This window comes from Adiantum capillus-veneris, chromosome 14 (genome assembly GCF_014529385.1).
Source record: "Adiantum capillus-veneris isolate H3 chromosome 14, ASM1452938v2, whole genome shotgun sequence".
Classification (NCBI taxonomy): Eukaryota; Viridiplantae; Streptophyta; class Polypodiopsida; order Polypodiales; family Pteridaceae; genus Adiantum; species Adiantum capillus-veneris.
In genome coordinates this window covers 75306990-75320868 of record NC_140944.1, presented here as the reverse complement: position 1 = coordinate 75320868, position 13879 = coordinate 75306990, and the positions used below count along the sequence as shown (strand labels likewise).

The 13879-nt window shown below is 41.7% G+C and overlaps 1 protein-coding gene across 1 annotated transcript; it reads right to left on the bottom strand.

Annotated features, from left to right (window-relative positions):
- Window positions 1-2749: 2749 nt before the first annotated feature.
- Window positions 2750-2929, bottom strand: LOC147442623 (uncharacterized). The gene has a single exon (XM_086529893.1). It carries the CDS (start codon window positions 2927-2929, stop codon window positions 2750-2752), a length of 180 nt encoding a protein of 59 aa, XP_086386019.1.
- Between the last annotated feature and the right edge of the window lie 10950 nt (window positions 2930-13879).

Genomic DNA, 13879 nt, shown 5'->3' with positions numbered 1-13879 from the left:
TAGATTTTGATTTGGATAAGTATTGGTGTTAGCAGCATGTTTAGTGTTTTTAGGCTCAGAAAAGTACACTTTGAGGTTTTGGGGGCCAAATGTGATGGGTCTGGCTTGAAATTTGATATATGAGCTTGTGAAGATGTTATAAAGATATGTGGAACTCAAAAACACCAGCTTGAGGTCAAATAGGGCATTTAGACATCCCACGTGTAGGATGTCTATTTCATTATTTTTCATATCTAACTCCACAATTAGCTTGGCAATGTGATAATGAGTATATTGTGCAAGTTTCATGTGATTTGGAGTAGTTTTGGTAGGTCTATGACCCTTTGTTGCCTCTATGCTCTGACTTTCCGGTTTTTTTTATGCATATGAGGTCAACTCTTGTCCAAATGTGATGAAACTTGATGGTTAGCATGTATAAGATATGTAGAAACTCTGTATGAGGTGAGATATTGAGTTTGGCTTGCAAAAGAGGCCCTGAGACATTCTACGCGTAGGATGTCTTCTGATGAATTCTTTTGGAGAAGTGCTACTAGTATATGCCCTTAGCCCCCCTGAGTCCCCTTTAAGCCTTATTTCAATAAAAAAGTCAAAAAGATAGATAGAAACTCCATGTTTGGCTTTCAGAGCCTCTTAGTCGTTTTCAGACTCTTGGAGTGCTTTTCGGTGATGAAATTTCTTGATGCTAGTCTCCATAGCTTCATGGTTCCTTGGGGAACCTTGCCATAAGGTTTTTGTTGGCTTTGGCTTCACTGGAGCTCTGTTTGGCGATTTGTCACTCTGGAAGCACCCGTGGTTGAGTTTGCATGCTTACCAAGAAGGCTGTCCAGAAGTTGGGAGTCTTACCAGGAAGGCACCGGGCCTCTTGCTGTGAGAGTTTGTGAGGAAGTTCAAGGGTTATGAGAAGGAGCTAAGATGTAGATAACATAGCTTCTAGAGCTAAAGAAGAAATGTAGCCAAAGAAGCCGCTCACTTTCCCTTATAAACACACACGTGATGGAGAGAACTCATGAAAGATAGTCAGAACAAAACAAAAATGAAAACATCGAGATTACGGTCATATCGTATCATGGGTAGGATAAAAGGGTTAATGGATGAGTTAATGATATTTAATCTTTGTTGTCCAAATAAACTACGGATTGCTCTTTGGAACTGTAGCTTTGTGCTTACTATAATGTATATGTTTTGTCTAGCGATTGGGATTAGTTGTGAGTACAAATCGTCTTGATTCATAATAAAATAACCACATTCACATCAAAAGAGAAGTCATAGTCAATAATAGGTAGTATGATGGGATCTGGTGAGAGAAGTACTTCGTTGAGCCTTTTCAGGACCAAATAGAAACACTATGCGTTGCTGAAAGTGAATCTTTCGGCTAATCCAAATGTTGACCCTAATAGATTGCACTGAATGGAATTGATAGAAATTGCCTCTATGTGGATTATGGTTATTCATCAATGATATACTTAGTATGTTCAAAGATAAAGGTGTGAAAGAAGTGAAAGGAGAAGAAGAAGAGAGTTTCTCTCCCAAGCCCTACTATTGCCCTTGAAGAATCTCAAATCTCGAGCGAGATTTTCCGAGCAATCCCTAAAACGAGCAAGAGTGGCTAAGGCACACTATACAAAACAAAAACCAAACAAGAGTTTTTAGGTGACTTCTAGCACAAAAAAAAAACTAAAAGAAGATTACACCTAATTTTAATGATAAAACGACCACAAATTTTTGACAGAAAAAACTACACAAAATAAATAGAAAAGGCACATCTTATATATCTATATTAAAATGAGAGGGTATGTTGCCATGTGGCAGCAAATCCCTGCAAGGGCTGCAACCAACTCCCGACAGTCATAGAGGTGGAATCGAGTGAGCAACCGACGTGGAATCCAGTGAACAGTGCTTGGGCAGCAATCCTGTTAGACCGCGGGCAAGAAGACCACTACCTCAACACTCACAAATGGCTTGCCACGTGAGCATTGGTGCGCAACAGTGGCAAGCTTTCTTGAGGTAATCGTTCGTAAATTGCGAGCGCGCACATGGTAGTCAGGAGCGAACCCTCGCGGATAAAGAGCTCAGATGCTTCAAATTCCTCCAACTCCCTTTCCTCCCTTTAGGATCTCTTCAATCGATTGATGCTCCAACCCATGGCTCGCAAACGCTCAAGCCTGTCAAGTTATAAGGAATGCAGCCAACACACCTTTCTCCATGGTGCCTTTTTCTTAGACGCGGCCATTGAATCCTGCCACGACGCCCAAGACGTCCAACAGCACTACAAAAAGCGGGTCAACAATCAGATTTCCACCATGGCCACTATCTGAGCTGAGCGGCCGCTCAGCTCAGTGCCATGGAAGCTATTGGAAGTCGACCATGGACGCTTGCCAAGTCTACTGATTGCTAAGCAGGCCCTGAGCCTATGCGCGCACTAAAAAGTGTGTGTGTGTGATCAAGCGTGCAGTTCAACCTATGCCCTCAGCCAACTCCCTTTCTCTAACAATGTTGCGGGCTATACTGGCAGTGCTGCTCAGCCAGGTCGACAACAAGAAACCAAGAGAAAGAAGTGATCAAGCCTGTAGTTTCACCTACGCCGTTAGCCAGCTCCCTTTCTCTAACAACATTGTGGGCTGTCCTGATGGTGCTGCTCATCACCCTCCTCCAGTGCCCGCTCTCACGAAACCCCAATGTGACGAAGGGTACGGTCTTCTTCTTCTTCTTCTCCTCCCTCTCATGAAACAAGCTCACATACCATTTCCTTCTAGGCTTGCCTGTCGATCACCTCCTCACTTCCGCATCCATAGCGATCTCCTCTCTGCACAACTCGCTCCATTCCAACGCCACCTCCAGCATCCAGTTGGGGCGCTATTGGAGCCCACGACCAGTCTAGCGCTACTCCTCCATCGCCGCCACCGGACTTCATCTCTTTCAGCCCATACATTGCAATTATGGGCACACCTTATACGCCCTTATGCAAATATATCTCCACCACCCACCAGTATCTTTTCTACCGATCGAAGCGGCATTACCTTGAAAGATGAGTGTCCTGCTAAAACTGCTGTAGGTGGTGCACCCATCCTCGCCATCGCCCACTCATCTTCCCTCGCCTTGTAAACATAGAGATTCATGCTTAAGAATAAAAAGTCTCCCGTGGCAAGCAACTGAAGGATGACTCCAAGGTTGTAGCGCCAGCTATCTTATACCGAAAGCCCTGCGCAAGCTTCCATTGCCTCATTGAAGAGTTGTAGACTTCTAATAGCGACACAGGGCCTGGTATGAAGGCCTGCAGCTGCATTAAGAGGTCCCGACGATGAAGTTCCCATTGATCGCTCCATGCATGTTGATCAGTAGTAGAGCTCCAGCACCAGTCGGACGCGCAATCCTGGTCCTTTGAAAACAAGGTAATGATGATGGCGATGCGACGTGGATCTCTCTCTTAGTAAAAAATAAACTCTCTGAAAGAGCGCGCACCGGCGCGCGCTCTTTGAGAGAGTTTCTTTTTCACTGAGAGAGAGAGAGTTTTGAGAGAGAGAGAGAGAGTTTTGAGAGAGAGAGAGAGAGAAGATGTCGTGCTCAAATGGTAATTGTGGGTGTGGCGCAAACTGTCAATGCGGCAGCGGCTGCAAGGGGTGTGGCCGAACTGACAGCCTTGTGCTGTCCAAGGAGGCGCCTCTCGTTCTCAGTGCCACTGCCTCTGTCTGCCCCAGCTATGAAAGGGCTCTAGTTTTCGGAGTCGAGAACATCTCTGGGTATCATGGCTCTCCTACTTCTTGTTTCTTTCTCAACCAAGCTTAAGGTAGCCTAGTGCAAGGGGTTGCCTTAATAACACCAAGAATAATGTATTTATCTTTAGTTAAAAGCCAGTCGTGTAGTTACCATCTATGGATCGCCTGTACACGGTATGCTCACCTTTGTAATTTTGGAATTTGGTAATGATAATGATAATGTCTTAAGACAAAAAAAAAAAAAAAAGAGAGAGAGGTCCAGAGTGGTACTCAGAAATCACCATGATGCTATTAGGCTGTTGGTGATGCAAACGGCAGAGGGCAAAGAAATAAACGTCAAAGTCGACATGAGGGTAGAAAAGTAGAGGGCAAAGAAATAAACGTCAAAGTGGACATGAGGGTAGAAAAGCTTATGATGGTTATAATCCTCATGTAATTAAGCCTGCGGCTTCAATGCAACTTATAGCTGCTTTCACTTTTAGCAGAGTATGTGAGAGATTACTGGCAAACAGCTCAATGTAGAGGGAAAGGCATTGGGGAATATTGCCACTAGTGCAAGTCGTGGTCTGATTAGCCTTCAGTCACACTCCTCGTCCCAGCTCTGTTGATAACCTATTTGAAAATTTGATGAGGCAAGCATTTCAGAACGATTTGCAGACAAACAGAACATCTCTCATGACCGATCCAATGCAAAGTACGGTATCTGCAAGAGTTGGTTAATGTGATGTATCTCCAAGGAGATACAACAACATTGCAGCGAAAGTCAAGTAGCTGTAAGTCATGCAGGTGCAATTAGGAAGCGAGAGCTAATTGGCCATCCGATATTGGAAGAAGCAGGAGGCATGAGCAGCAGCTTCCACTACTATGATATGATTCCTGCAGCCGCCAATATCTCAACTGACTACAAGTAGTAGTACTAGCACCAACGTGCAACATTTTAAGAGCATAATAATACATTGCTTATTAGATATGATGCTAATGACTACACTGCAAAATTGCAAAAAACTCTCTTCTAAAAGATCTTCCCACAATCAACCGGCCACAAAGCGTATGATAAGGCCTATGATAGAATTGAACAGGAGTTCATACTTCAAAGTCTATATGATATGGGTTTGGACAGATTCTTTTTCACATTCTTTTTGGGAACGCATCAGCTAGAATTTCAGTTAATGGTACTCTTACAGATGTTTTTCCATTGCATAAATCCATAAGACAAGGGTGCCCACTTTCTCCTTTTCTCTTGCTATCTCATCTGATGCCTTGGATTGGCTTGTTAAAGATGTTATGCGGTAGGGAAAACTCACTGTCATAGACGTACCTGGCTCTATGAAGCAAGTGTGCCTCCAAAAGTTTGTTCATCATACCAAATCAATTGTGAGGAACGATGTACATGCAATGGAGAATTTTAGGGCTTGCCTCACTGTCTTGCAAGTGGATCGATTATTAACCATGCTAAAACTCTCGTTTGATGGGGATGTCTACTTTGTCGAAGCCAATAATTTTCACCAAAAGACTTAAACTGCTGCGTGGGGGGCGGGAAAAATGCCCATGATGCCTACTGACTGGTGTTTTAGGTTGAGCAATTATCTGATGGTTTATAGTTTAGCTTCTCTTTTATGTGCCATATACATACGACAGGCTAGTTATCAGCATTGATGGAGTCATGCTGTAAATATCCACTTTCTAGTAAGACAATTTAAATGATTGGAAGATCAAGACCAATAATAATTGTGAGTGGAGATCTAAATACTGAAACAGTTAATAGGAGTTTTGGTTATGACCTGAAAAGTAATGGTATTCGAAGGATCTTCTATCCTCTTCACAGAGAGAGAGAGAGAGAGAGAGAGAGAGAGAGAGAGAGAGAGAGAGAGAGGATCCTGCGAGGAAGTGTTCACCAAAACCTTTTGTATGAACCAATGGGAAAAAGAACATTGAATATCTTAACAAAAAAAATAGGATTTTACTGAGTTTTACATTAAAAGCCTCCAAATTTAGTCAGTTTTCTTCAATGCCAGCCTCAAAACTAGCCTGGAATTTTTGATTTTAGCCCTTAAAAATACACTTAAGGCTTGGTTTTTAATGAAGTTTTTGCCAATGATAGTGATATTGTTTCTCATTTTAGACAGACACGGAGAGAGAGAGAGAGAGAGAGAGAGAGAGAGAGATCTAAGCATCTTCTCTCACTTAGCATTGTTCTTTTTGATGGATACCACTTTATCTCGAGCTTAAAAGAGACTGAATTTGCTGCAAACAAATTTGTATGTAAAGTCACTGCAACGACTTTCCCTCTTGTTGAACCTATCGTTCCAGATTTGAAGAAGGCTCTAGTACCACCTTTTAGGGTATGTCATGTCTTTGATCTTCATAGATTGGAGTCAAATTTTCCTCTTATAATTGGTGGCAGCATGAATATTCCACATGACCAAAGATGTAAAGCATATTCCGATGATGATGTGCCCATTGTATGGTGGATGTTATGGCCCTTGGTGATTCAAAATGGAAAGGAGTACCATCTTCAATCTTTTTGAAAGAAGTTGTTCAATTGAAGCTTTGAAGTTGTCACATATGCTCGGGTTTGTTTTTGCTCAGAAAAACTCGCTCAGTGCGTGGTAAGACTCGTTGCCCTTAGGCAATAAGGATACTGCGGGGAGAGAAGTACCTGTAGCAAGGATATTCTAGAGTTTGTGGAAGATAATGAGAACCTTAAGAGAGAGAGATGCTTGTGGAAGATGAAGATATGGTTACTAATCTTGTGCACATAATTGTTTCCTGCAAGAAGGTTGTACCCATTACATTGACAAGGTTGCTGCTTGAATACCTTCCAATGAAACAATTAGGACACAACAAGAGAGATCAAAGGAGTAGTAAAGATAGAATTAGGGATAGATCTAAGTGTGGTGGTGGTATTAAAGATAGATAATGAGGGATAGAGATAGAGTTAGAGACAAGTATTGGACTAGATATACAAATGAAAGGAAAACTAGCAACATATATCTTACATGAGAGCAATCGCCACCACCTTGATGGAGAGAGAAGATGAGGCAAGACTTCAGCCTTTCTTCAAGAGAAAGTGTGGCACTAAGATGAGTGTGTCACAATGGAATTGAGCTATTCTCACTCACCCATAACTTGCCTCAATGAAGAGAAGGTTGCCCTTTTTATAGGTGAGGGAGCCATGTTTTACATAATCACTTGATTAGGCTAAAGAGTTAGCCCAAATCAAATGATCTTTGGATATTTCCTAAAATGGGCAATATTAGGACTCAAAATATCATGAAATTCAGCATTTTTGGTTGTTGAGGCTCCATGTGGGTGCATGATGTATGTGGGCCCCACCTAGGCATCTTCTGTGTGGCTCCAGTAGGGGGTCCCAACTTGTGTGTCTTGTCCTTCAAGGCATCTTTGAGGTGTCACATTCACATGCTTATGTCTTTTACCCTCCAAATATCTTATTTTATGAAAAAAGATCAAGATTACCTCTTTTCACTTGATTCACATGTTTTACCATCTCTTCTTGCACTGTCGTTGTGAGAGGATTTTTCACTCTTTTCCCTGTAACTTTTGACCTGTAACTCGGATTTACATGCTTCAAAAGGAAAAATTGGCCTACTAAAAGAGCTTGAATTGGTTTTGGAATTTTCTCCATGCCCTTAGGTCGGTATTTTCAAATTGGGATGGTCCAAGAAGCTTTGGATCTTCCTTTTCATAAAGTCTTCTAGTAAGCCCTTCCCTCTTGTATGTATCCAAGAAGGTATGCATTATTGAAGGGTTATATTATTAAATAAATGTGAAAAGAAGAAAATAATTTATATATGGTAGGGTATAGCTGAGATATTAGAAGAAATATACAAATGCTTTTCCCCCAGACAAAAAGAGGCACAATCATTGATACTTCTCTTGCAGTACTTTCTAGTAGTAATGTACATTTATATTACTTCAAAGGTAATACTAAGGTATGGTAGAAAGATTTTATTTATGCATATGAGTTATTATATGAAGAATACTTATGCGTCAAAAGTCACAAGATAAATCGTTTAATGCCCGTTCCCACTATATACGTGCCACAACACGACATCCACCCCCTCTAAACCTGCACATCCTCCGGTATGTGCCACATTGTCTCTTTGTAAGATCAGACACCTTGTACATCTTCCTTGCTTTCTTCTTCACTGGATGATTCCAAAGCTTCATGTTCACTTTGATCTTCACATGTGTTTTGCTCTTCTTCCTCATCAACATCTTCTAGATCATTGTTTCCTCTTCTCTTAAACATTTTGATACTTTTTCCGACAATGGGAATCTTTAGTTCTGTACCATCTAGTTCAGACAAGCTGTAAGTAGCATTTTCATGCACATGCTTTACAACATACGGTCCAAACCATCTTTTTGAGAACTTACGCATGACTGTGTGCTGGTTATCAAGGTTACTATCATACACTAAAACCCAGTCACTTTGTCAATTGCTTTGCTCCTGATTCGATGTCACTTATCAAAGTAGTCCTTGTTTTTCAACCTTGCATTTTTAAGTCGTTCTTTTGCAGCTTCAATGTCTCCAGGTATTCTCTCTAGTTGCCTTATACGCAATGCAAGGAGATCTTCCCTGCTAAGCCCCTCTTGCCAAGGTAGTACATTCCATGTGGGAGTTGTATCTTCAATCGGCATCACTGGCTTTTGACCATACATTAGCTCCGCAGGCATGTAGCCAGTTACTGAGCTATGTGTTGTACGATCAGCCCATAAAGCATATGGTAACAATTTTGGCCACTCACCAACTCTTCCTTTGCAAGCCTTAGCCAAAGCTTTGATGATAGGAGGATGCCCTCTTTCACTCTTTCCATTTCCTTCAGGGTTGTAAGCTATGGTAAGAGAAAGCTTGATTCCTAATCTAGTAAAGAACTTCCTTGCTTCCTCAGCATCCAGCTCACCTCTATTTGCAGTGATCTTTCCCACACATCCATAATGGCAAATCACCTCATCAAGAAGGAATTTGCACACAGCTTCTGTGGTTTTAGCTCTTAATGCTCTTCCTTCAACCTGGTTAGTTAGGTCCTCTCGTGCAAGAACCAAGTATCTCATGTGCCAGAGTCCTAAAGGCATTGTGACTAGATCCACAACCCATTTATAGTGCATGGCTAGTGGATATGTAGGGTGCAATCCATCATGATGTCGGACATTTGAATACATTCGACAAGTTACACATGACTCTACAAATTGCGATACATCTTTATACATACCCTTCCACGAGTATTTTTCTTTCAACTTGGAAAAGGTTGCCCACACACCCCTGTGTCCAGCCCATAGACTCTCATGAAACTCTTGCATGAGCTTTACTTGAGTCTCTTTTTTACATATAACCTGTTGTGGTGCAGTACCCTTTTGTTTAGGATGCTTCCACAAGTAACCATCCCTCAAAAAGTACCCATATGCTTTCCTGCGTATCCTCTTGAATTCTTGTTCAGACCAATCATCCTGTTTTGTTAGAGTACTCAAGTAGCTTCCAATAAGAAGCCAATCACCTTCATAAAGCTCTTTCAAGAATGATTCAAGTAGATTAGTCATGCAGACATTGTTACCTTTGACATGAGAAATAGAATAGAACTTTGTGCCTACATCATCTCCCTTGTCAATCATTTGTGACTAAGCTTCATACCTTGCCCTTGATACCATATCTGCCACTGTGTTGTCTTTACCTACAATGTGCTTAAACTCGGGATTTAAGGACTTAATGTAGGCAATCCACTTCAACATAGCAATGTCTAGCGTTGAGTAGCTTGTAATCATCCCAGGAAGTGGTAGAAAATCTGTTTCTACAACCACACATGCACCAATTAGGTACTCTTTCCCACTTTTCAAGGCTGTAACTATACTCCATACCTCTCTCTTTATCTGTGGATAGTTTCTTTGGCGAGCACTTAGTACCTTTGCTCCAAATCTTACCACATACCTGTGTCCTTCTTTGTCATCTTGTCCTATTGCCCATCCAATCCCTGTAGGACTGGTGTCTACTATCACAATTACTGGCCTTTGACACTCATAGTCTACCTTTCTCAAAGTTGTTGCTGACTGGAGCAACTCCTTTAGCTTTTTCATGGATTTTACATGTGCTTCTGTCCATTTAAACTTCTGATTCTTTCTAAGCAGCTGATAAAGAGGATCAGCTACATGTGCATAATGTGGAATCCAAATAACATAGAAGACACATACTCCCAGAAACCTTCTAACCTCAGTGATGCTAGTGCATGTTTCTTTCATTCTTTGGATGGCATCTACCTTTGCTGGACAAGCTTTCCTACCATATGGCCCGCACATGTGCCCCACAATGAGCACTTCATTAACACCAAACATAGACTTTTTTCCTGAAAATGTAAGATTCACTTCTTTCAACTTAGACAAAATTTTATCACAATCATTTATGTGATTTACCACAAACCTGTGACATCCCTTGAGATCCAAAGCTTCATCTTTGTCACTTTCTTCACATCCTTTGATAGGCAAATCATCAATGAAAGGCATTGTGATTTGAGGAATAAAGTCACGTAAGACCTTATTCATCCCATTCATCATATGTGCAACCGAGTTGGTTGTTCCCTGTGGCAAGGTACACATCCTTACCAAACCCAAAGATTTCCTCATGGTTGTCAAGTCTCTGCTTTCGATTGCAAGCTGAAATTGATCATACCCTGAGTAGAGATCCCCCATTGAGTAGATTGACCTCCCTGCAAACACCTCTGCAAACTCATCCACAATTGGACCTGTACCTACATTTCTAATCATCACCTTGTTTACTCGTTGCATATCTTGGATGAAGCGTAGAGAACCATTCTTCTTTGGAACTGTGAACAACCTGTTTGAGTATGGAGCACAAGAAGACTCCAAGATTCCCATTTTCATTTTCTCATTCAGTAGCTCTACTAACTTTGGCAAATGAGCCTTTGGAACTGAAATAGGCCGCAGATTCCAAGGCACATGAGGTATTGTGAAAATTCCATAGGAGCTACAATAGAAGGATCAACACATCCTATCTCATGTGGCTCAAATGAAAAATCCTTACCATGCTTTGAAATAATTTCTTTGAAGCACTTTGTCTCCTCCTGTGTTAGAAACACTACAAAAGGCTCTTCATATTAGCGACGCTCACACAGCGACGCTCAAAAAAAAATTTCCCGGCGTCGCTATGAGCGTCGCAAATTTACAAATAAATTTGCGACGCTTATAGCGACGCTCATAGCGACGCCAGCTGGGGTAAAAAAAATAACCGAGCGCGCCCAAAAACTCAGATCTCAGATCTGAGTTTTTCGGCGCCCTCAAGCAAAGAGCAGGTAACGCTCTCCCTCACTCTCTCTCTCTCTCTCTCTCTTTTCTTCTCCACACACACACACACACACACACACACACACACACACGAGGAGAGGAAGGAGAGCCAGGTATGCTCCTTCCCTCTCCTCATTCTCATGTTCCCTTCCCCTCTTTCTCTGTCCCTCTCTCTCTCTCTCACACACACACACATACACACACACATAGTGTTTTTGAGAGAGAGAGAGAGAGAGAGAGAGAGAGAGTACAAACAAAAACAAAAACGCACACACATACATAAACAAAGAATGCACACACACATTGAGAGAGAAAAAGAGAGAGAGAGCATGCATAAACAAAAAACGCACGCATTGAGAGAGGAAAAGAGAGAGAGAACATGCATAAACAAAAAACGCACACATTGAAAGAGGAAAAGAGAAAGAAAACATGCATACGATCCAAAAAAACGCACACACATTGAGAGAGAAAGAAAGAGAAACTAAGGGAGCGTCGTAGGAAACTAATTAAAATTAAAAGACCTAAAGATCTAACCGACGAGGAGTTGAACTGAAGACCTATTATTCAAGAGGGAAATGGCATAATCAATCTATCATACTTGGCATGGGTGATAGAAAGGTTATACCATTTATCTCTTTTTATTGGCACACACATCCACACACGCGCACACACACAGGAAGAAGAGAGTTATAACGTCGTAGGAAACTATCTTAAAAGACGTTAAAGATTAGGTTATATGTAGACTTACATTAAATTAGATTTAGGTTTATTTTTAACTAGATTTACGTTTATTTAAGCTAGATTTAGATTTACGTTATATTAGATTAGATGCGGGTCTCCATAGACTGCGATGCCTGCATGAAGCGGGTGAAGAAAGCCCTCAATGGAATATAGGGTATTGCTGCCTTCACTCATGGTGGGCTCCGTCGATCCAAAAGTACTGGTGAAATGTCTTCAGAAGATAGGGAAGAAGGTGGATCTTCAGGGCGACAAGAGTCACTACATCCCCGACACAATGACCATCTAAACAACCTCTAGTCATTAGACTTACGTTAAATTAGATTTAGCTTTATTTTTAGTTAGATTTATGTTTATTTAGATTTACGCTTATTTACGTTAGATCGAGTCCACGCAAGAATTACTTACGGTTTAGGGTTTAGAGTTAGACGAACAGTGAAAAGATCTACTGTGAAAAGATGTTAAGATGAAGTGAAGTGCTACAGCTAGAGAAGAGGCAAAGGGATTTTGTCCACTACATGCAGTATCATGTAGACGTGGGTGTGTAGATTTCTTGTACCCACAAATATAGGTATTGACCAATAAAGACGAGATTATAACCCGGTGGTTCTGATCTCCGTGCACCTCTAGACCGAGGTGTGCGGGGATTGGACATGACTAGAGAATGTGAGGTAAAGAGAGAGAGAGAGAGAGAGAGAGAGAGAGAGAGAGAGAGAGAGAGAGAGATAAGACGAAGAATGCCAATAGAATATTAAATTTGTTGTCCAGGTTATAAGTTTTTTATCCTCATTATGAGTAGCGACGAGGATGTGGGACCGTCCAACCGAAACACCTATCTTTCAACAAGGGTCTTATGTCCTTGTAATCAATGCAAGCATGCTGTGCGACGGACAAGACGTGTTTCTTTGCAGCACGTTCGTGAATTTGGCGAGTTCGATCCATCTATTATAGATCGAGTTGTTGCCAATTATAACTCGTCGGACTCTGACGCTGGCCAACAAGCAGCAATCTTGCAACCCAATAGACGTATTCGCAGGCGCTTTGGTCAAGCAGCATATGTGAGGCCACAAGATGTACCCTCTGACATCTCGGGGGATGATCATGCAGAGCACATTCCCAACGAGGCAATGTTTGAGCCCGAGATTGATGAAATGATCGAGACGATCATGGATTCAGAAAGGCTTATCTATGATGATATGAAAAGTGAAGCCGATACGCCATTGTATAATGGAGTACGTATGTCTAGATTGAAAGTACTCCTGGTTCTTTTCAACATGTAGGCAAAGTTTGGATGGAGTGACACTAGCGTCACAGCGCTTTTCAGGTGATCTATTACAATTAGTTTACTTTAATAAAACTCTAAATGTATAATGATCTGATAGATTTTTACACGACTGTATCGTATTTTTATGTTGTGTAGATTGCTTAAAGAGCACATACTACCACCTGACAATGTGATGCCAGATTCCCGAGATGAAGCAAGAAAGATTTTGCGAAACTTGGGGATGGATTACAATTCTATCCACGCTTGTCCTAATGACTGCATTCTTTTCAGAGGGGAATACACAGACATGGAGAAGTGTCCGAAATGTGATTCCGAAAGATATCGAGTAGATCTCCACGGGACAAAAATTCCACAAAAGGTTTTGCGACATTTTCCTTTGCTTCCTCGCATCAAGCATTTCTTCGAATGTAAGTCCATGGCCGCCCTAGCATCATGGCATGAGGAGAATAAATCTTCGGATGGTGTGCTACGAATTCCTGCAGATTGCGCAGCCTGGAAACATATAGATGGAACATGGTCGGATTTTGCCAGGGAAGCTCGAAATTTGCGCTTAGGCCTGGCTATGGATGGCGTAAATCCATTTGGTCAAAGATCAACATCTTACAGTGTATGGCCCATTGTCATCGTCAACTACAACATTCCCCCGTGGTTGACTACGAAGAAGGGGCACCTATGGCTAAGCTTGATTGTGCCAGGGCGATATAAAGTGGGGAATATGGATGTGTATCTTCGTCCACTATTGGAAGAGCTACAACAATTGTGGATTGGCATAGAGGTGGTGGATATGAGCCGACACACAGGACGACGGAATGCTTTGATCAGAGGTATTCTA